At 48.9% G+C, this 24,401-nt stretch overlaps 1 protein-coding gene across 1 annotated transcript in view; it reads right to left on the bottom strand.

Annotated features, from left to right (window-relative positions):
* The window catches only part of TDRD1 (tudor domain containing 1), a 2,044,642-nt gene that overhangs the window by 1,968,111 nt on the left and 52,130 nt on the right, over positions 1–24,401 (bottom strand). The window contains exon 2 of the mRNA XM_069611868.1: positions 7,520–7,841. Coding sequence (XP_069467969.1) covers positions 7,520–7,811 — 292 coding nt within the window. The 5' untranslated portion in view covers positions 7,812–7,841. The remainder of the gene's footprint in view (positions 1–7,519; positions 7,842–24,401) is intronic.

Here is a 24,401-nt window from a genome sequence, read left to right as displayed (position 1 = left end):
CAGCACCTCCAAGATGTTTGCAGTCTGTTGGAGAGATGCTTCTCTGCGCCCATGGCTCGTGGAGCAGTCCCCATCAGGTAGAGGGGAACTTCCACTAGGCAGATGCTGGGGGACTCTCCACACCACGGGGATCTGGGGCGCTGCACTGCTTGGGGTTGATTTGGGCGATTTCCCAGCCACTTGCCGCCCCTGCTCTTTGGGTCCTGGGTAGGGCCTGGGGGTATGTATCTGCTCCCTAGTTGCAGAGGAGTCTATTACCTGGGAGCTGCTTGTGGTGCCTGGAGTTTCTGCTTTCTCCACGGGCGTCCAGTGTGTTTGTGACGCTCAGCCAGAGCTGGGAGCCCGCTTGGGGCATTGGTATCGTGCTTGCTCTGCCTCAGGGCTGTTGCCAATCGTTCCCCGCCCTCCCCCTCTGTACCAGCGGGGAAGAAATGCTGCGATTATTGGGGAGCTGTGCTGCCTCCCAGGTCGTGTATGGCGGTCCGTAGGTTATTATGGGTCTGTGTGTTATAGGAGGCAGGCAGGGGTGCGCGTGCAAGCGGCTGCTGCTTTGCCCCCCATACAGCTGTAGTCTACCGTGGGGGCCTGCTTCTGCTCACGCTCCAGTTCCCCGTGGGGGTGAGAGGCTCCCACCTGAGCTTTATGCGGCTCCTCCGAGTCACATGCTGAGGAGCCCTTGCCTTCCCTGTGATGCTGCGCTGCAGGTCTTCCCCAGCTGGGGTCCTGGGCAGTGTGCTTGTGCCGGAGTTGGGACGAGTGGGCGGGGATCTCCGCCGAGGCACTGCAGTTTCCAGCAGGTTGCTGGAATCATCCTAAGGTGCGTAGCTCGTAACAAATGTCAGGTCAGATATTGCCGGTGTTGCGATTACACTCGTTGAGGTGCTGCTAGGCAACCAAGCCGCAGATAAAGCCGCGGCTGCTCCTCCTCCCGCTGATTTTGAAGCTCCAGGACAACGTGACCACCATTTTTCCCCCACTGCTTCGGGCTGAGTTCTGGGGTTCCAGCCGAAAAAAGTAAGTCGCAGAAGCTGTTGACAGCTTTGATTCTTGGGCATTAGGTGCAGCGTCCTTTCATAACCTCATGCACGATTATTAGGGTCGTAACAGAGGCTCCAGCCTGCTGGGATTCGTTCAGATGAGGCGAGCCAGGAACTTTTACGGAACATGCTGCTAGAGTCGGCTCCAAGCCACGCCCCCCCCACGCTGTTCATTTTAAGACAGATGGCCACACTGCTCTACTGTACAGCATCTAGTTCAACACATGGGTCAGAAATTCTTCAAAATCCCCCAAAGCCCAGCCAGCTCTCACTGCACTCCAGGCCAAATCATGCAGCTACTGGACCTCTCAAATGGTGTTGTGACAGAGCATTAGGGAGCCTATACTTGTTTCCATCAACCCGGCACCGTTAATCTATTTAAATGGTTACTGGTTGCGTTGTTGCTAAGGTGGTTGGGTCTGGTGCTTTAAACTAGAGTGGATATTGTCTCAGGTGCTTTAAGACCGCCAGTGGATCATGGTCAAACATACCATTTATCTCCAAGCAAAGCTTGGACCCGATGTTTGAGGGCAAGGACACCGATCTAGGCGCGATTCACTATGCCATTGACTTTGCATAGTGTTTATGGACTATGCATTCTTTCTAACAAGATCGTTATTTTCTGACATTCAATTGCACTTTGTGCAATGTCGCACATTGTCACAAATTCCTTTGTTCCATGAGACAGGGCCACTTTTTTTGGAGCATGGGTCTTCACAGAAACACGTGAACTGGGTTACTTAAAGATGTTAGGAAAGATACATAAATTGTATGTAATTTTCCATCCATGTGTCAACCACCAAACTTTTTGCTGCTATTTACCCCCTAACTAAACTTTGCCAGAGAAGCACAACCCTAAACTGCACTCCTTGGGCTTTCGCTCACTTTTAATGGGGAAACTGACATGCTCTTAAGACAGTCAGTACTGGGAGACTGTTTCCCTTAGTCCTTTCCTCATGTTGCAGCTTTTGTGCAACATGTAACAAGTGTGCAATGTAACTTAGCTTACAGCACACTTGGGTCTCTAGAGCTAGAAACTCTCGCTGGACTTTAAATGAACTGTGCAGATGTGTCATAGACCGGACTGGTGGCAGCTATCGTCTTAGGTTTTAACCCTGTCTTGCCATGTTAACCGCATTTACCACGTTTGGCACGAATAGGTGGCCTGGCTCCAAAATGGCCGTGCCACGAGGTTAATTGTCCTGTACTTTGGCCATCTTGCCCCTTCACCTTCTGCAGGTCGAGTCGACCCGGGTCCGTCCTTATTTGGGCATGCACTTTCCCACGAAACCCAATGCTTTCGCGGGCTTCTGCATGTTTTATGTGTGCGCCTCCAGGATGTGGGCTGGAATGTCTGTTCCCAATACACATCCTGGGAAAGAGTCTGGAGTGTCCTGAATGCCTGGGACCACTGTAGTCCGTGATTGGTCCACGTATGGAGTGAGTGTTTGTGAGCAGATCTCTCATTGGGTCCTCTCCGTTTTGGCGCAAAGGGAACTTTGGATAAGTGGAGGCTGGAAACACCACTACCATGTCGATCTCCTGAGTTCACATGAACAAAGGATAAGGAGCCAAGTATCCTGCAACAAGAAGCCGAGTCGAGGAACCGCTGGAAGGTTTGGCACCCTGAGCCCGCTGTCGTCCTGTAGGACCCCTCTGCATCAGATCGTCCTAGAAGGTCTGCAAAGACGCTTCGACCCATTGGAATAGTGGGATCAACTATTCTCGGCACCTTCAACAAACCCTGCAAGTAAGCCTCTTCGGAAGTGTCCAAGCCAACCAGTGGGCTGACCAGCTTACACGGGACGTTTGCTCTGTTATCGCTGCGGTTTCGAGGAGGCCCTCGAAACTTGGTTTACTGCTTGCTCTGCGTCCACGGCACCCTCATACCGAATTTCGTACTCTTGGCATTCCCAGGTCTGAAGTGAGACAAGTGCGCCCGGACCGAAGTAACGCGGTTACCGTGTTGCCCTGCCGTGGCAACGACCTGTGCAAGTTCACTGCATCTCTGACCCCCTTGACCCTGAAGCCTGCTGCAGTGTAATTGGGCCGATTCCTCCACCCGGAGCGGAGAAATCGCCACTGTCCCGTTTGGGAATCCCCGCTGTACCGCGGAAACTACACGGTGACAAGACGTCCTGATTGTCGCATTCGAACCTGCCAGTGAAGTGGACTGTACTGGCAAAGTCTGGGTCTGCCTGCGTCGGGGACCGGCATGTAGTCCTTACCCAACCGGTGGCCCCTAGTGCAGGAGCCCATTTTTACTCACAAAGTGGCCCCTGAGGGCCCCTTTCCTTTCCACAGCTATTGCGAAATATCAACTCCTTCCCGCACCCTCAACCTGCCTCTGCCCTCAAGTGGAGGTCCCGCTTGAATAGTGGGAACTTGTTCTTCATCGCCGTATCCACAGTCCTGAGCTGCTAGAGACCCTATTTTTCCATTGGCACAAGCGCGTGCATGTACTATTGAGCATAAGGCTCCTCTCTTCGTAGGGCTTGGACTGCCCCTTAGGTGTATTCTTGATGTTGAACTGGGTCCAACGATTACTTGCACTGCCCGTTTTCCTCCCCATCTAGGTGGTCTACATATTTCATGCTTTCTACTCCGCTAGACCCCTCTGGTCTTATATATATGTATTGTATTGATTGCGATGTATTGGTTTACTCTACTGTTACTGTGATTCTTTGCTATGGTCTACGTTACAAAGGCCTTGTAATAAATGTATATATTTTTAATATAACACCTGTCTGGAGTAATTTGTAAGTGTCCTTGCTTTGTGTGCTCATTGAGGTCTTTCAGTCACCCTCACCCCTCTTGAGACTTAGCTTTGACTGCCTGCCATAGCTACCCTGATTGGTCTGGCTTGTCCAGAGGTTACCCTGTTCCAAGAAACTAGGTTGGCCTTCTGAACCTCTGGCCCTCCAGGTCAGAGTTCAGAAATCCGTCTTACCAGAGCAATATGTTTTTATACATTTAAATCCCAAAGGCTGTTGAGTGCTGCTGATGCTGGCTCACGTATTCACCCATTGCAAAGGTTTAATTGCACTGAATATTTTGTGTGTTTTGACTCCTTTTCAACCAACTTCTTTTGCTATGGTGAAGCGCAAAGTGCCTTTGGGTCCAGAAATCTAAAATTCAGATGGATAAAATTGAACCTTACTTTAATAAATCTTTTGCCAATGAGTTACAAGCACTAATTGTGCATGATTTAAACTGCTTTGTGCACTGGCCTGCATTGAAGACCCTGCAATAGAGAGAACACTGTTGAAAGTTCAACCAGCATAAATTCAGACATTGGCAGGGAACTGAAGGAAAAGGAGAGTACCATTAAATAAACAGTCCCCTAGCACATTTTCCAAGCCTAAAATATTTGAATAAGGTAGCAACAGCCAAAACAACACCACCACAGTATATAAAAGGGAACTAACAGAGGGATGAGTGGTGATTGTGTTCCTACATTTGGACTAACTGCATAACATGCAGAGTTATGAATAAAAGCAGCCCCATCATTTTTGCGCCTTTGAAAAATACCCAGGATATACTATGGGCAAAATACTCACTGTACTGGAAAATATTAGTGAGAAGATACTCCCTGTAGAAGAGACATTAATTTCACTTATTACAGTTTAATACTCTTACAAACTTTAGCCTACGTGGTACGATTTTCCACAGATCTGAATGCAGAATTTAAGCTCTATGCTACAGGACAGTACATGACAACCATGAAAATTACACCTATTATGCCGAATCATTTTCCAAATGTTTCTATAGCAGTAGCACCCACAAAGCATAAAGTTTTAAAGCCACAGAGTACACACCAGGAAGAGCTAGAACCACTCATAAGTAAACTAGAAGTTTTCAAGGTAATTTCTATGAAAAATTAAAAAAAAGAGGCGAGGAAAAAAAGTACCCCAGAGCTGCATAGATCATTAAGAGCTTACACCTAAGGCAATGCCTTTAGTACCGCTTCTAACAACGTTTCTAGTATTAAAAAAGCCAGGCAACAGAATGTAGGTTCACTAATACTTTGAGTAAACATTCGATGAACAATCGTTACCAAACCAGATTAAAAGTTAAGAAATATCTGCTGATGGCAAGGAGGCTGTGGTGCGTTGGACCAAGATCTCAAGAACTTGGTGATTGTGCAACAGCCAATTTAGCAATGTGGGTATTTTGGCATATATCTGAGAATGAGAGGCTGTTTGTAAGAGAAATAGTAACAATATGGATATATTCCTTTGTAATAATTGCATAAATCAGTTCGTTTGAAGGCCCTTATGGTTTGCAAGGGTGAAATATGTAATAACTCATCTAAATCATTCGACATACAATAACGTTAGATAGCATTAGCCTGAAATGTACCAATAGGGTAGTCAGGTACTAGATTAACAGATGAAAAAGCCCAAAGTTGTGCAGCTATGGGCTATAGCTGGCTGCCCCTCATTAACAGATGAGCCATTTCATCATTCAACAGGGTGGATGGACTACGAGAACAGACACCCGACTCCAATTTATAATGGCTGCGTTGAGTTTTTCCCTTTTGGGGTGATGATGCAGCGAAACGCCCCGTAGCATAGACTTAGCTTCTTGAAGCTAACAGTGCAACCTACGTCTAGGGTCCAGATCTGGCTGATGCCCAGACAGAAGTGTCACCCACTATTTCACTTCATCATTCTGGGGAGGAAGGATAGCTCAGGGGCAACGCATTTGTCTTGGAAGCAAGACGACGCAGCGCAACACAGGTTTGAATTTCGATACCGCGCTTAGAAACCACTCGTTGGTATTAAGTGCGTTATAAAAGAATAATTATATAAAATGCAATATCCGCTTCATCCATCTTGTCTGAGCTAAGCCCAAGCATTTAGTCCTTCCTCCAACCCTTGCTTGTGAGAAATAAACCAAGTTTAAAACCTAAGCCCGAGTCTCAAGACACCAGAATAGATAAATGCACAGAAATAAAACAGCAAGACAAAAGTCTACATACAGGACTGCACAAATCTCAACAATATAATTATTTGGGCACCCCTCGAGCAAGGCTAAAAATGGCGGAGCGAAAGAAAACCAAAAGACATGTTTTGTAACATGGACTTTGGCAAATCAAGGTACTAGTCAGTTCTGCACAAGGGAGAACTACCACTGTTGGTACCAGGGAGGCATGCCTCTATGTAACACCCCCTAGGGGACAGGGTAAACTGGATCACTCTGGAGGGGACTCCCCCTTCTGGGATGGGGAAAACACCAGAGGGGCTTAAGACAACATTCCTTGCCCCGGACACCAACACTTTCATGGGGTATATAGGAACTTCGGTGTATGGTAAAGCTATGGCTCCTCCGACGACTGGACTGGCTTCTGACCCACATTATACTCAATCCTAATGGCAAACAGAATGGCTAAAACAACCACCACCTCAAAGCATGTCCGCGAAAGGACCAATCAAACCAAAGGATTTGTAAAGCCTGCAGAGTTCAGGGAGGCCGCGGCGCAGAAAGGGGTTGTGGCCACCAGGAGAGAGCGAATGCCAGATGAGGCGCTGCAGGCCATGATGCGCCCTGGCGAGTGCAGCAGGTTCTCGGTGACGGGAGACATCCCTCATCTCAAAAGGAAACACGCAAGAGCAGAGTGCATTGGAATGCCAAAGAAATTACCTGCCGAGATACCACCCACCGTCCAAGAGGAGGTAAAAAAGGAACTCTTGGCTGACGCAGACCCAAGTAGACGAGTTGCGTAAACTGCACGGTATAGAGGCAAGCCGCACTGATCACACCAGCCTCCCGAGGAGCACCACCCATCACAAACCAGTAAGCAGTGGCTCCAACGGACAGTGAGGTGGGCTGTAAGTCAAGAGAGGCAGAGAAAATCCATGGAGCGAGGAAGAGACCAGAGAATCCCCAAAGTGGGTAAAATGAGTGAGAAAATCAACAGAAAGGGGAGATCACCAAGAACCGACAGAGTGAGGGTACGGGGGAGTGAGAGTGAGAAAAGCCCCAGAGCACAGAGAGCCGAGACGCCCCAGAGTGGGGAAAGTATAGAGGGACCCCGGAGTGGGGAGAAACCAAGAGCGTAGCCCGAGAGCAGGGAACGAAGGAAGAGACACTAGGGTGAGGAGTAAAATGAGAGGAGTTCTAGAGTAGGGATTTGCGAGAGATGCAAAGACCTTGCTGGAGCCCCGGGACGATACTCCGGCAGTGCACAAACTGCACGCTTGGCACTGTTTACGTAGGCAAATGCCTATGGTAGAGAGACACAAGGGCGCGGGTCAGAAGCCAGCAGTCACCATTTATTCAGGCAAGTGACTAAATTAGGTCTTGGTTCTTGGTTGGGCAAGAAACTTGGTTAAAAATAGGACGAGAAGGCAACTTGTGACATACTACAACTTTTAGCTGGAAAAATAAATTGGTGGAATTTAAGCAGATTCAGTTCATCAAAAGTACTGTTCTACAGCCATTAACAAAATAAAATAGGATATTAAAACCATGTTTACCTGGCATGCGTCCCTTATTCATCTGTGAACTAGCAGGGTCATTTTTGCTGCCGTTTGTGGCTTTGCCATTATCCTTTGGGCTAGAATTTAAAGTCTTCTGCTCGTTATTGGCAAAATACTGCTTGGATTGTTCATAAATACAAAAATTCCTGTTCACAGGTCCAGGTGCAGCTCCTCCAATTTCAGGTTTTGATGATACAATTGGGTATGTTCGTGGACTCCTTAAGGACTCATGGGGGGTCCCTTTTTCTCGTTTTTCACTTCCAGGAAAAGACAGATTCATTCTTAACATATTACCGCTCAAATCCTTATCCAGATAACACTGCAATGAGAGGGACAGAGGCAACAGTGTTTAACCACACACACCCACAGACATTGATGAACAAAATCTGATTAAAATAAACCAATCCTCCCAAATATCCAGTGTAATATTTTCAGATTTTTAGTTTATAGTGTTTGGCCTACTTTTAAAAAGAGGCGTCGAGATCTTTGTATGTAGGAACTCTGACATGCAGAAGCAAACTTTATGCATGTTCCAACATGTCAAACTATGCATTTTAGTTTTATTTTGGCCACTTATGAAGCTTCAGAAAGCAAACGCGCACAGCACCTGCAGAACTACTGGTGGGCATTTGAAGGGTTTCAGGGAGGCAGTATTGGAAGAGTCCTTGAAAGCATTTGTAACCAGCAGATCATTTAAACTAGCAGGGATAGTGAACATGTAAGTCAGTGGAGAACATTTAACAGTGCTGAAGAGTGGTTCATGGTGTGTGGGACAGAGATGGGCTGCAGAGGGTACTTGTCAAAAGAGATATTTCACTGGGTTGGTTTGGGATTACCTTACATGGTGCCCCTAGAAGATTTCTGAATTGCACTGCAGTAGGTGGAGTGATGCTCACTGGTTTGAGGCTCTACCCTATCCAGCTCCGACCTTTTGGTGAAGCATTGACCACCAGGGATGGCGGCTGTATGCTAGGTAGGAGACTGTGCACAGTGACATCTTTGTTTATGATGCCACTGGCTTTGGAGGCATTGTAACAAAGTAGAGATAGCCAGAAGGGGTCAATGTGTGCCATCATAATGTTTGGAGTGACCCTTGTAAAGGAAGGCAACAGCATGAAGGATCCTACTCATAGTGCTAGGGTGGTGGTGGGTGAGCCTGTGAGCAGGCGGTGTAGGGGTCCTTGGTTAATGTGAGAGAACCAGAGCCTTTAGGGTAGAACTGAGATGCTGTTTGCTAGGAAGGGATTGAATTTCCACATGAGGTACATTTTATATCATTGCCTCCTCCGGGCACGCAATCAAACTAATCAATGCTAGCAAACCATTCCCCTCCTGCCAGAATCGACTTGAAATTGCACGAGACCTCATAGGATGCAAACTGGATTATTGCAATGCCTTACTGTGCGGTGTGGAACATCAGAAGAAATCTGCATAAACTCCAAACCATTTAAAACAATCCTCTGCATGCAGCACTTGACAATGAAAGACAGGCGGACATATCGGAAGCCAGAAAAATCAGTCCATTGGCTCCCAGTCAAGGACAGAATTTAATTCAAGGCACTATCACCTACAAATGCATTGCTAAAGAGGCTCCCTAATACCTCACAGACAACATCAAAAAAACCTTCTTCCAGACCTACCAGGTCCGCCTACAAACACTGATGCCTCACTTCTTGCTATAACAGCAAAATAAAGCTGGTAGCGCCTGCTTCCTAGCCAGTGCCCCAGCGCTGTGGAACAAACTACAGCCCTACCTGCGAAACGAACCATTTGTCTTCAGGAAATACCTCAAAACTCTACAACTAAGAGTTGACATTCCTTCATGTATCATGTTCAACCCTACAAAACTTTTTTTAAAAAAAAACAAAAGAAATCACGCTACCAGAGATCTTGGTTATGTGGGCTTGGAACAAGATGTATTTGTTTTATTTGTAACGCGCACCCTCCAGCCCGGAGGCATCAGGGCGCAACTTAGATATGGTTACATAATGGGCATACATAAATTCAAACTATAGATGCAGTACAACATATTACAATAATACAAAAGGTGACCGTGTATGTGCAATCCTAGAAAATATGCATAGGGTGCCCAATGGGGATTGAAGACCTGGGTGCTCATGGCGGACAGCATTGCATGGAAGTTGGGGTATTCCCAAATCCGCACCAGTAAAATCCAACGCGACCAGGGACCGGAAACCTTAGTGGTGAAAGAAGAACAATACAGCTCTGATCCCACCAGAGACTAAAAATGGGGTGGTGCCAATCACCATTTGAAACTCCTCGTACCCAATCCCAACCCCCAAGGAACATCTAGCAAGCAATTGGGCCAACAGGACAGGAAAGCCAATGGAAGCTAGACTGGCAAAATAAAGCCAACCAAGACCAAATTAAAGGGTGCACAGAAGTCTTAAGAGGAGATGGAGGACTATCACCAGGTGAGGGAGAGCAGAGGCTGAAGAGAAGTGGTGGAGAGACTGGCTGTGTTTTGAGAAAGTGTAGGTGAGGTAGTGTTACCATTCGGGATAGTATAGTGTGTTGTGTCAGCAGGATAGAGTAGAGGGTTAGAGAGTAGGTGTGTGGAGAAGTGTGTAGGTTCAGAAAGTCAGGAGGGTAGTGAGGAAGGGAAGAAGGTGGAAAGCAGCAGAGAGACTAGTAGGGCCATGAGAGGGTTAGGGGAGTGACCCTGTCAAGAGCAGATGGGGACCACTCTCATCCTGGGGCGGGAGGCCCCAAGGGTGTTTTCCAGAGACCGTCCTACCCCAGATGTGGGGTGTGCGAGTTGCGAGGGCCCCAGTCTGTATGCCTGGTTTGGCAAATCGAGAGCATTGGGCACTTCTACCCCAGGTGGGGGGGGCACCCCTTTGAGGCTAGGGAGGGGAGCCCACTCCGCAATACCCTGGCTAAGGGCTTGGGACAATGGGACCTCACTGGGAGTGACTCTCGAGGGCAAATGCTTGCATTTCCCACAAGGAACTCCCTGTGCAAGCAACACCATCTGCCTATATGGTATTACCTTCAATCACGAGTAATGTGCCTTCCTTACATTTGGCTTCAGGCAATGCTGGATCAAATACGACACCTGAAGGACAAGGGAACAACCCTTTGAATGTGAACTTGTATTTAACAGGGACGAACCGAGCAAGGAGGGTTAGGGAGGGTGAGAGCCAGAGAGCCAGAGAGCCGCAGGGGAAACCTCTGACGTAACAATGTCTTGGGAGGGGCAGAGCAGTGTTGAGCCGTAGAGCACGCAGCAACCCGCGAAGGACAGAACACCAGAGAAAGACACCTGCGGAAAACGACTGTAAGGGCGGAATACTGGAAACATCATAAGTGGTAACATGGCCAGTGAAAAGCTGTGGTGGTCCAGGGCCTGATCAACATCGAACCCAGAAGGAACGAAACCTCCCATCTGCAAACATACACTGAACAGACTGACAAGACTAGATGGCAAGAACGATTCCACAGGATATTGAAGATAGAGGAGACAGGGAGTAGGAGGCCGACTCATCCTGGCGCCAAGACCCAAAAATCCACCCACAAGTGAAGGTACCGAGGTGAAATAGAAATGTGAGTCAACCGGGTAAGTGAGAGAAGTAGCCGAAGTAGTAATAGTGATTACAGGCCAGGGCAAATATATTGTAGATAACCAGGACAGTTGGCAATATTAAATATGAAGCCTTGAGAAAGCCCAAGCATAACTATTGGAAATCACCAAGGAGAGTTGTAACCAATATTGATTGGTATCTGCTTTCTCACTGTCCCCCAAAGAGTGTTGTCTCCAAGATAGAATGTGAATCACTAAAGGGGTAGTTCGGTCAGAGGTTTTCTGACCGATCGAACATGTATTTTAGATCATACATCGATCATTCTTAAAAAACGAAAATGAAAAAAATAAAATGCAACTTACTGTTTTTCTCACTTGAACATGCGAACGCGGATGGGTTTTCATCTTGTTCTCTATTCCGCATCCTTGGTTTGCATCTATTACTTATTGCTTGTTTCTATGTATGATCACACGGAACCCGAAACTAGAGGACTCATAGTTCTGAGAAACCAGAGGGTGTCTAACCGCTAGTCCACGGGGATCATTCTCTCAAGTTGCCAGTAAGAGGGTGACAGAGTAACATTAACTTTCACACATCGTACTGGCCAGGTCCCCACTAATCGGGTCAGGCCAAGTCAGGCACTTAATTCTAGTGCAAACACCTGATACCAATTAGCTCTCTACACACGAATAAAAGGCAGAACCCAAAGACAAACTGAGCAAGGCGGAACACTAGAGCGCGCAGGGCTTCCGAAATGAAGGCAAACCTATTGGAGCATAGCGACGAACCAAGGAGAGAGAGCAGCGGGTCGAAAAAAACCCTGAGTTCCCTAATGGAGGTTGTTGCCTGCGACAGGCTACAAGAAACACGTGGGGAAAGCCAGATCCCGCAAGTGAAACTGCATTGTGCTTCAAAGACGCCAGCAAAACTCCCAGGAAAATGGCAGAGTTGGGGAGGCGAGGCCAAGCCTGTGGGACCAACCTTGACTCGTGAATTGGAAATCAAAGCAAAGAAGAAACGCACACAGCTGGTGAGTTGGCAAGCAACCTGAAAGACTGGTGTGTGTTAAAGTTGGAAATAACGCAATCGAAGATGTAAGTGGGCACCACAGGGTTAGTAATCTTGTAAATCTTTGGAATCAATGTCAAAATAAAGACTAAAAGTTCAAACTGTAGTTCCAATGGAGCAGGCTGCGACAAGTCTGGAGACACCCAGACTCAAAATTGCAACGGAAGCCAAAGACCGAGTAGAATACTAGGTCACACAGTCGCTCTCAGTGGGTCCCAACAAGGGCAAATAGTTATTAACAGGTGAAAAAATGATTTCATCCGGTATCAAAGGTAATAATATGGTTCAAAGATGCGAAAAGTCTGTTGAATGTTTTATATCAGAAGTAGTAGTTTATCCAAATCAATTCAAAATGACGCCATCACTAATGCCTTCTTAGTGAGGAAGCGGTTGCCACAACCCATATGCATAATACAGACTTAATGCGCCAATGCATTTCGGAAAACATTTCCTTCTTCAGGGCAAGTCTAATGAGTTCAAAGTAATAAACAAACATAATGCAACAATGTCCACACGGTAAATAAATCACACAAATAAGCATACATATAAAGAATGTAAAAACAAAATATGAACATACCAATCAGTGGTGATTCCAAGGAAGGATGGAAAAAATAAGAAACAAAATAACATGAGTGCTTTGAAATGAAATGGATTGACCAAAAGGCGAAAAAAGTGGTTTACCTTGGTGGTGTGGCACAGAAGGAAACAAAAGTTGTTCAAAACGAAAGTAGGATGAGCCTCTATGAGCCGCGGATACAGTGGCTATAAGGAACAAGTTACTTACCTGTAACTGTTGTTCTCCAGCATGGGGCTGGCATGGATTCACATGCTCATGAATATTCCCCGTCAGGCCGGGAATCCTCAGTATAGAAAAAAATCAGTATCAGTTTCGTTTCTGATCTGTCTTTCTCAGTAGTAACCAATCACTGGTCTCTGGGTCATACTGCCCCCAGCCAATGACTGCCCTCTCCCTAAGCCCCGCCCCTGGCAGCCATCCTCAGATTTGGTAGCACGTGAAGTGGGAGTATGACCAAGTGAAGAGCCGCAGAGGGGTAGGCAGGAGGGTTCGCATGTGAATCCATGCCAGACCCATGCTGGAGAACAACAGTTGCAGGTAAGTAACTTGTTCCTTCTCCAGCATGGGGTCTGGCATGGATTCACATGCTCATGAATATAAGAATACATAGCAGTATAAACATGCACAACCACGGGGGGTGGCAAAAGGCTCAATATCAAGCAATACAACAACTCAACATTAAGCAGCTCTTACCTCCTCATTAGGCTCACCTTAGGCGAACAGGTTGCGCAGCACTGCCTGGCCGACTCTGGACTCCTCCCTGGAATCCCGGTCGACGCAGTAGAATCTCGTGAAGGTGTGCGTCGACCTCCACGTAGCAGCCCTGCAGATGTCGAGCAGGGGCACACCAGACAGGAACGCCGTAGTAGCAGCGATCGCTCTGGTCGAATGGGCCCTCGGACGGCCTGACAACGGTTTGCCAACCGGTGACAGTGCATGATGCAGCCGGAGAGCCATCTGGAAATGGAAGTCTTCGAGAGAGCCTTCCCTTGATTCACAGGTCCAAAGTTCACAAACAGCTGTGATGTCTTCCGAAAACTCTTTGTGCGGTCTACGTAGAACTTGAGCGCTCTAGCTATATGCAGCGAATGCAGAGTCCTCTCAGCCGGCGACGAAGGCGATGGGAAGAAAACTGCCAACACCAAGGGCTTGTTGAGGTGGAAGTCCAACGGCACCTTGGCCATGAAGGAGGGGTGTGTCCTCAGCACCACCCTCGTGTCGTGAAAAGTCAAGTACGGGGGCTTGCAGGAAAGGGCCTGGATCTCTCCCACTCGTTGTGCAGAGGTGATGGCCACGAGGAATGCTGTCTTCCACGACAGAAACTTCAACGGCACTGAATGCATAGGCTCGAATGGGGCCCCCATGAGCCTGGTCAGCACCACGTTGAGCTCCCACGCCAGGGCAGGGGCCTTCACCGGCGGGAATGATCGGAACAGTCCTTTCATAAATTCCTTCACCAGTTGATGAGACCACAAGGACGCCCGTCCTGTAGTTCTGGTGTAACGTGAGATGGCAGCCAGATGTACCTTGATGGAAGCGTGAGACAGGCCAGCCTTGGCCAAGGACAATAGGTACGGCAATACTTGAGGGGCTGTAATCCGCAGAGGGTTAATCTTCTGTGCACGGCACCAGACAGAGAACCTCTTCCATTTGTGTCCGTAGCACTTCAGAGTTGAGGATTCCCTGGCCTTCGCAAGAACCTCTCTGCAGTCGGCCGGGATGTCATATCCTCCAAACTCTAGTGCTGCAGGAGCCAGGCCTGCAAGTTCAGCGACTCTGGTTCGTGATGAAGAATGGCGCCTCCTTCTATGGAGAGAAGATCCGCGTCCGTCGGCAGCTTGACTGGTGTGGACGCTGTCAAGTCCAGAAGGTCCGGGAACCAGATCTGCCTCGGCCACGCCGGTGCGACGAGGATCATCCTGCATCGGGACCTCTTGAGCTGGTTGACGAGTCGGAGTAGCAACAGCGGGAACACATAAAGGAACAGGCCGTCCCAAGGGAATGAGAAAGCATCGCCCATGCTCCTCGGTTGGGGAAACCTGCTGGCGAACCTCCGGCACTTGGAGTTCGCCGCCGTCGCGAAGTGATCGATCTGGGGTTCGCCCCATCGTCGGAAGAGTCGGTCCATTCCATCGTCGGAAGAGTCGGTCCACTTGATCCTGGCGCAGTTCCCACTCGTGGCACGAGCGCAGCTCCCTGCCGAGTGAGTCAGCGATGGCGTTTTTTTATCCCTGCCAGATGAAAGGGTACCAGAAACATCCCTTGGGCGACGGCCCAATGCCACAGATCCTGGGCTTCCTTGGATAGGGCAGGGGATCTGGTTCCGCCCTGCTTCCGAATGTAAAATATCGTGGTGGTGTTGACGGTGAAGATCCTCACCACCTTGCCCTTGAGGCACGGAAGGAGGGCCCAGAACACTGCACGGAGCTCTAAGATGTTGATGTGGACAGTCTTCTCCTCCGGGAGCCAAAGGCCTCTCGCGTGGAGACCCCCAGTGTGCGCTCCCCAACCTTCCAGGGAGGCATCCGTCATCACCATCACCTGGTGGGCCGGGGCTAGGAAACCTGTTCCCAGTGTCAGATGAGAGCGGACACCCCACCATCGTATCGCCTGACGGAACGCTTCGTCGAGCGGGATCCTGTCCTCGAAGCTGCCCGTCGTCTGGATCCAGTGGGCGTCGAGGAATTCTTGCAAGGGCCGCATCCGAAGTCTGCAGTGGCGCATCAGATAAATGCAGGAGGACATCATTCCGAGGAGGGACTTGATAGACCTCACTCTGGCCATGTCCGTGGCCAGCAGACGTTGCACCTTTCCCAGGATGGTCCTTATCCTTTCCTCCGACGGTGAGGCCCGCCGCGCCACTGTGTCGAGCTGTGCTCCCAGAAACAGGGCAACTTGCGACGGGACCAGGTTTGGGATTTTGGAAAGGTGGAGAACCCCAGGTCCGTGAGCAGCTGGACGGTCTTTGCAGTGTGTTCCACGGCGAGCTCCCTTGTCCTTGCCCGTATGAGCCAGTCGTCCAGGTAGGGGTAGACGTGGATCCCCTGCAGGCACAGCCGCGCCGCCACCGGTGCTAGGCACTTGGTGAACACCCTGGGCGCCGATTTTAATCCGAACGGGAGGGCCTTGAACTGGTAGTGCCGCCCTTTGACCACGAACCTGAGGAACTTTCGGTGTCTCTTTAGAATAGGGATGTGGAAGTATGCATCCTCCAAGTCCGACGACGACAGGAAATCGAACTCCTCCAGCTGTCCCAGCACGTGCTGGAGGGTGACCATCCGGAACTTCTGTGCCTCAATATATTTGTTCAGTCGTCGCAGGTCCAGGATTGGACGCCATCCTCCTGTCTTCTTTACGAGGAAGTATCTTGAGTAAACTCCGGAGCACCGAAGCCTCTTTGGAACAAGCTCGATGGCACCTTTCCTGAGCATTGCCCTTACTTCCAACAGCAGTTGAGGGACGTGATTTTCCTTCCTGGCCGCGGGAGGAATGCGGGGGCACCTCTTGTGGAACTCAAGGGCGTGCCCCAGGGCCAGGGTGTCCAGCACCCAACGGTCGGGGGAGATGGACTCCCACACGCCAACGAACTTCGTCAGCCGGCCTCCCACCGGGGTGCTTCGGCGGGGGCCCGACCCGACGGTCGGTTCAATCTTGCTTGGAGGCCGCTTTGCCACCTTGGCGACGACGGCGGGATCCACCTGACTTGCCGCGTCCCCTGTAGGCCTCCTGCAACGAAGATCTTGCCGCTTGACGGTACGTAGAGGAGCTGCTGCCGGCTCCCTTGGAGGCACCCTGTCTGCCTCCGGAGCTCCGAAAGGACGGCCGTCGCTGTTGGAGCGCACCCAGTGCACGGGCCGTCTCCGTCTTGATCGCCTGAAGGGACTCATCAACCGCCTTGCCAAAAAGGTTGTTCCCATCGAAGGGCATGTCCAAAACCTTGGTCTGTACGTCCTGGCGGAAATCCGTCGCCTTGAGCCATCCTCGTCGTCTCAGGCAAACGCCGTTGCCCAACTGACGGAAACCGGTGTCGGCGATGTCCGTAGCCACCGTAATGGCGTGGTCCGAGGCAATCTCACCTTCCTGTAAGATTTCCAGGGCCTCAGTCCTCTTGGCGTCCGAAAGGAAGTCCAACAGAGGGGCGATCTTTAACCAGAACTCCCTGTCGTAGCGGGCTACGATGGCCAGGGCGTTGGCCGCCTTGATGGTCGTCGCTGCAGATGAGATGACCCGTCGTCCCATCGCATCCAGCTTCCTACCCTCGCCGCCCGGCGGGGAGGTTGAAGTCGAGGCCGATGCCCCCCCCACTTTCTTCTTGGCCGCCGCCGAAACAACCGAATCCGGGGTAGGTTGCGCCCTAAGGCAGAAGGGGGCAGCTTCGGGGACCCGGTACTTCTTCTCGTACCGGTCCGTCTTCGCAGGAGCCGTGGCAGGGTTCTTGAGGAGGGCGAGCCCCTCATCCCAGATGTCATCAAGAAGCGGTACGACGAGGACCGTCTTCCTTTTAGCCTCGCGCCGCTGGTAAAGGAACCCTTCCTTCTTTTCTTCGGGGCAGAGCTGGAAGAGCTCGGATGCCCTGGAAATCATAGAATGGAAGGATCCAATCTCGTCGGGCGGGGGCGACGGGGGACACGTCCCGTCGTCGCCTCTGTCGTCATCCGTACCCGTCGTATTCGTATCCATGCCTGTATCATCCCTGTGGGTAGTGGACCGGGGGGGGGGAGGCAGAGAAGGCCGCAGAGGCGGGAGAGGCCTAGGATGCGTCCTCCTCCTAAGTGGTGGGCTCTCCGAAGGTCCTGGCTCCGGTTCCCCCATCGGGTCTGGCCAGGTACCTCCGTCAGGGGGAGGGGCAACCTAGTCCTCTCATCTCCGAGCATAAGGACTGGATGGCTGACAAAATGGCCGCCGAGGTGTCCTGCGGCGCCGGAAACGACGGGAGCGAGGGCTCTTGAGGAGCCTCGTCTGCGTCACCGTCGCCCTCGTCGTCGCCCTCGTCGGGATCCCTCCCGATGGGCTGGGCCTCCTGCACGACTTGGATGAGCTCCTCTTCAGAGGTCGTGTCCGTATCCACGACGGCCACCAACCCCTCCTCCACCCTTTCCAACGAGGACTTAGTGGGGGCCTTCTCGATGGGCTTGAAAGACGACTCTCTCCGCGGTGGCAGAGACACTCTGGTACCTGAGTACCTGAGTTCGTACCTGAGTACGAACAACTTCTGGCGATATTAAAAGTATCAGTACAACATTAGCAAACCTATTTGATTAGCAATCAAAAGTATGTTAATTGTCAAATTCTGCTAATCAATTTTTGAAAACGAATTTATGCCTTGCTTTCGGCTTCTTCTTCAGAGACCGACTGGTCTCGTGACGCTTTGGGCAGAGCGGGTTTGAATTTCCCGGGCCCTGCAGGATGGACGCCAGCTTCTTTCGCTGCTCCTCCTGCGCCCGAACACACCTAGTCCTTCATTGGTCTTTACTTTATATTGCTGGGCCCACCCCAGCGTAGCGTTTATGTTTGTCGTTAGTGCCTCTGAAGTTATCTTCACACCTCCCAGTTCTTTGGTAGTTTCTTCTACTGTTTATCTATGTTTCTTTGGCTCTTCCTCGTCTCACTCCTGTCTGGTCTTACAGATGCAATAGTAAATTCGTAGCTCAGGATTCCCAGAGGAGCTGGAGCCCCTCTCACACTGCAGGAGCAGTGTCCGTTCACTTCCAGTGAGTCTTGAGTAATCACTGGCCACCTAGGTAAGCCGGTGGGCTTGCACACTCCCATTGTTGAGGCCTGCACAGCGGAACGCTCTTTATTTGCATCACGGCTTCACGTTATCTACAACTACTCTTCAAGCTCTCGTTTGCCGTGCAGATACGAAATTAGGCTGCCATAGCCCTTTCAGGCATATACTGGCCATTGTACAACATTGTACTCCACAAGGTCGAGCATAGCCTAAGATGGCGGTCCACACGTCGGAAACCCACCCATCCTACTTTACTTGCTCCCTGCATATGGATGCCCGATTGGCCAGTACCAGAATTTTTGGACCAAACAGACGCCGGCCGGCATAGCCGGCCCTCGGAATGAAGGTACTCTAACAAAGGTGCCTGTCCAGACTCGACAGGTGTGAAGGATTCCAACCGGGCGACACGCCGAACCAGGACCCTTGCCTTGGAAGTAGCGCGCAATTGGAATGCTTTCTCATTTTCTACTAATTCAAATTGAGATGAAACACAACCCATCTCACACCCCCTTTTACAAATACCCTGGGTCACAATGGACCATGAACCAGACCTGTTGGTGGGAATGCAATATTTATTTATTTTAAAATTCAAAGCAATCACACACATTTTAATATTGGGCAGCAATCACCAATGGGGTGATCATTACAATGAAAACCACTGAAATACACTTGGTTAACCCTATCCAAAGCACAAATGAATAGGAGCAGTTTTGAAATACGGGTAGACTGCACCAGAGTTAAGATGTCCCCCTGCAATGCTCTCCCAAACCCCAATGAAACAAATTTGGAGTGGATAGAAAGAAGCAGCAGGGAGTCAAGGATATTAGATAGCAAACAAACAAAATCCGACCTTGCCTCACAAAATAAGAGGCCAAACGGATTTTAAAGCCCTTTGCAATGGCATGAAATGACATTCTGAATTTGACAAATAATGTACGTTTAAATCAATGAGGCCAATATGATTCTCACAATAGCAGGAATGTATAAACACTAGCAACCACAAGGCAAGGTATCAAAGCAAGTTGAAAGTAAGACCACAGCCGAATGACTCTCAATTGCAGCTTTAAATGTCAAAAATGGTTTAAAAAAAAAAAAAAAAAACGGGTGAAATACTCGAAATCGGAATGCAGTTTTTGGGCTGGGGAATATATGCACATCACAGGGACAATATAGAAGTGAAAGGAAGGCTATAGCTGAAGAATTGGAGGAGATTTGCAAGATAAAAGGAGGTTCCGTTTTTGAAAAATGAAGCTGTGAAAGAGAAAAATCTGTTTTGAAAGAAAAAAGACAGTTTACTCATACTCGATTATCAAGAAGATAGCGCTGCCCATGAAAGAGGTTAAGCGGTCGGATTAACCCGCTCCAAGCCACTTTTCTCTTTATGTGGAAATTACTTCAACTATTCAAAATATTACTAAGGAGTTAGAAGATGGCGTGAATTAAAGAATGGCGCTAGCACTAGGAATCAAGGACGGGGTGCACAGAAAATGCTAACAGTTTTGGACAAGTTACCAGGGTATGGATAGGATTACTTAGAGAGTAGGACAAAGGGTTGAGATGGGGTAGGCTATGTGTTATGGGATGGGGAATACTCACAATCCGCTCTTGAATTTGGGATTAGGAACAGTCAACCGGGTTCTGGACACCAAGGCTCGGGTCACCAGGTAGTAGCGGACTCTCCTAGGAGACAGCAGCTGGGCCTGTCTGGTCACTTGATAGCAAGTACAGCTGGATGACAGGGGTACAGTGGGCATGCAGTTAGTGGGCAAAAAGCCAGTTTGGTCACAGGATGCTCCCCAAAAGGGGTACCACAGCTTTTCCCATTTGTTATTGGGGTTTTTAGTGGGATTTCTGGATCTAGGCCTTGCTGAGATAGGGTCAGCTATGCTTTGGCCTGGCATTAGAATCTGGAATCTGGCAAGATGAATGTAGAATATCAGGATACGCAGGGCTGGAAATTCTTGAGTGTGTGTTCTGTCCCTGTGAGCTCCCAGCCTTTATAAAAGTGGGTGACATCCCCAGTTTATTGTTGGGCAGAACTGAGCTAAACCTATCCGCAAGAACCGTATAGGTCAGGCAATGTTGGTTGCCTCCTCTAGGAGGGTACTCAGTTTATGGGGTTGTGTTTTTATGAGGTGCAAAGCCTTCCCACAGTCCTTTTTGGCATAAATCATTAACATAAATTACACATTTTTACAGTTGTGGCTGATTACATATTTCACTCAGAGCATGCATGGTGTTCCCACTCTCAGGTCTGTACGCCATTGTTTCGCCCTTGTAATCGTTTTTCGCGATTTTAGTGAGAACCACTTCACCCAAAATCCCACAACTTTAGGTGTGTGTGCATATCATCATAGGGCATATTTATATTAATTTTTAACTTTCCACCATATGTACTTTCACCATGATTTATATTCTCCTGGCGTTTGTGTCCCACACATGCTATGGACGGCCACAATATCTTGTTTAGAAGCCATGAAAATCACATTTAAACTGTACAACGTTTAAATTTCTGCACTGTCCGGTTACAGAATTAACAGTCTTGTTTATTCATCAAATAGTATTTTGAGGCAGATGGTAAGCCTTTGTCCTTCAACTGGGACCATTTTTGTCTTCAGTTACCACCAACTGTCAGTTTCAGCCCAGGGTGGCCATGGGGGTTTCCCAGTTTGATTGAATGTTTATTGCCACTATCCCCACTTCACACATGGGTGTCCCAGATCTACTGTCAAGCTGAAGCCCAGACAAATGTCTGACAAGCGTGTGACATCTTTGTCTTGGTCGATTCAAGGTTTTCAAAGGTAGCAGTTAACAGGTAGGTGTCCCAGAATCTAGCGTGGCTTCTTTTGGGGGAAGGCCTCAGTTTAGCCAGCAGAAAAACCTGTTTGGGCTGATTTCCCCAGTGTAGCCACTGCCATCATTTCTTTATTTTATTTTGAATCATAAGCAAGCCTGTTGAAATAAAACATCCCATATATGTTTCCCAGCAAAACCCCCTTTACATTGCTAGGCGAGGACACGTTTATAATTCAACATTGTACTTGTAAAACAGGCCTTTTTATGGTTTGAAAAAGCCCATTTTGACACATGGTAAATGCTGCTGGGATTTCTCTCCCAAATTCTGTTTCTCTTCCATCTGAATTCCCACATTGTTCTGCAGCCCCAGTCAGTTTCATTTTCACAGCAGTTTGTTCAAGACATGGGTTCACTTAAATTCACATATGCCCATAAAGCTAGGGTTTCTTTGAAGCATTGCTTTTTGACATTTTGTAACCCAAAAGACAAGCGTTTTCCCGTGCGGCTGAAAGTAAAGCTTTTGTTAAATTTCCCAGTTCTGGACTGTCATACATGGATTATGCTCTCTCCTGCTGGAGCACAATCTGGATATGGATGGGCATGGCAGGGCCTCATAGCAATGTGATGTTGAATATATGAAATTAGCGTCAGGGCAGCATCCTTTTCAATGAGAATATTTTGCAAGCAGCAGAGCAACACCGCTTTTGAATTCGCTTCTTTTGGTGCACAAAATACTGGCGGCCTTTCTCAGTGTGCTCTCTGTTCCAACTTGCCCAATAGTTGGCAAGATGGTGTAGCCAACTTAATGCAGCTGCAAAACACAGTTTTGATGCGGGACAATGGTGCTCCAAAAAGTCAGCGCAGCCATTTGGCTGTTAACTGCTAAAGTGCAGCTTGCTCAAGGATGGGGATTCTGCTCAAGAGCAGATTACGGCTGGAATCAAGTACATGCTTTTGTATCCCGCAAAGCTCAAGGTCCTGCACAAAAGTAGGGTGTACTTTGACACCCCAGAGGACGCAACGGCATGGCTGGATATGCAGGCTTGTCCGGAACAAGGCGAGAAGCAAGATCACGAGGATCACGATAAGTGAGGGGGTCGGTCACATTATGTAGGATGCGAGGATTGATAAGGGGGGGCCCTGGGAGGAAAATAAAAGGATTGTCGCATTGGCAACCGGGGCGGGCGAAGACAGATAACATTGAAAATTGCAATAAGCAATAAGAGACATTTGGACTTGGTGGACTAGAAAATAAAATGTGAATGTATATGGAGTAGCACTACGCATGCTCACATGGAAGCAAACAAGAGTAGCAAGATGGAAACGACCTATCCCCAGGAGTTACAGTAGTAGGGACATCATTAGGGTGACTTCACCCTGCTGAGCCTTGAGTAAAGGCAATTGCCAGAAAAGGGCTAGATGCGAGGGTGCCTGAGATCCAGGGATGGAGCTGGACAACAGTTGGGTAGGGTGTTGGGTTGGGAGGGAACAGAGGGGTGTGCGGTGGGGCAGGGAAGGGAGGCGGGAGGGAGGTTGGGAAGTTTGGAGTGTTTTTTGTGTGGGGAAGTTTATGTTGGGATACGAACCCGCATAGAATGGAAGAACAAATTACTTTCTTACCTTTTAACGTTCTTTCGATGGGATGTTCTTCCGACGTATTCCTTATCTTTGATGTTACCCATTCCAGCTTGCTGGACTCAGAATTTTTTTCAGTAGAGGGCACTGCGCGTCGACGCCCCTCGAGTCGGTGTCCCTCGACAGCCTCTGTATCGGCGCCGACGTCATTGTGCGTATAGACTCGCGCAGCGTCCGTTACTCAGTTCCATTTTGAAGCTTAATATTTGCTGTGCATGAATTGGTTATTGACCATGAAGGAGCATAAGCTGTCGTAAATCTCCCCCGTCTCACCTGGGATCGTTTCTTGCTCTGTTCCGCGGGAGGATTCCTCTTGTGGACGGATCGGGTCTTGTATAGGCTCGCTCGAGTCTCGTCCGGCTGCAGAGCGCGTTCAGAGTTCCGGGAAGGTCACTGTTCCAGGATGTCCAGTAAAGGAATAGCGGTCGCTAGGGTGAGGATTCCGGGAGCAGAATTAGAGGGAAGGGGTGAAAGGAAGGAAGAAGGAACCAGGAAACTAGGAATAGTGGATTCGCCGAACAGCACACACACACATCAAGTCACTACCTAATGATAGCGTTGAGACGCGCGGGGGCGTGTCCAATTTATAGAACGTGCTGTGTGCGACGTGAAGGCTGGTGCGAGGCAGTCACTTGGCACGGCCATGTTGGGAGTAACAAGGAATACAAGCCCCGTCGCGATAAGGACCAGGAAGTCCAGAAGGGGCAAGTTCTATGGGTCATGACATAAGCTGCAACTACAAGTGAAGTTTTACTGCGGGGATGGATGGGAGGGGTGATAAGGAATACGTCAGAGGAACATCCCATTGAAAGAACATTACAAGGTAACAAAGTAACTTGTTCTTCGAAGGGATTGTGTCCTCTGACCTATTCCTCATCTTTGATAGCAGTGGTGTAAAAAAGGAGGTGGGAGTAAAATTGGAATATTTCTCTTTAAGAGTGTACAGAATGCAACACAGCTTTCCCAAATCTTGTCTCCGGACTAGAGGAGGAATCCAGGCTGTAAAATGTTGTAAAGGGTATGTGCAGACGACCATGTGGCAGCCGCACATATGTCACAAATCAGAAACACGCTTTTAAGAGGTGAGGAGGCTGCAATACCCCTGGTTGAATGAGCCCCAAGATGTTGAGGGGGTTCTTTCCCTGCCAATTTGTAGCATTCTAGAATGGTTAAAATAATCTTGAAATGGTGCGTTTCGTGATTGGTAATCCTAATTTGTGTCCTGCATAACCTACAAACAGTTGGTCTGCTTGCCTTATCCTAGCAAGTCTGTTGATATAAAAACTCAAGGCACGCCTTGGATCCAGCCTATGTAACCGCTCTTCCTCTTTCCCTTGGTGGGGAGGAGGATAAAATGAAGGTAAAGTTATTTTCTGAGTAATGTGGAATTCAGAGAGCACCTTTGGGAGAAAATTAGGCTTCACTTGTAAGACAACCTTGTCTTTATGAAAGATTGTATGAGGAAGTTTGCAAGATAGAGCTTGTAATTCGCTCACTTTTCTGGCAGATGCCAGAGCCACTAGGAAG

The sequence above is a fragment of the Ambystoma mexicanum genome, chromosome 8 (assembly GCF_040938575.1).
Source record: "Ambystoma mexicanum isolate Mex_15411 chromosome 8, UKY_AmexF1_1, whole genome shotgun sequence".
NCBI classification, from domain to species: Eukaryota; Metazoa; Chordata; class Amphibia; order Caudata; family Ambystomatidae; genus Ambystoma; species Ambystoma mexicanum.
Note: the sequence above shows the minus strand (reverse complement) of the source record. Positions and strands in the feature narration are given on the sequence as shown.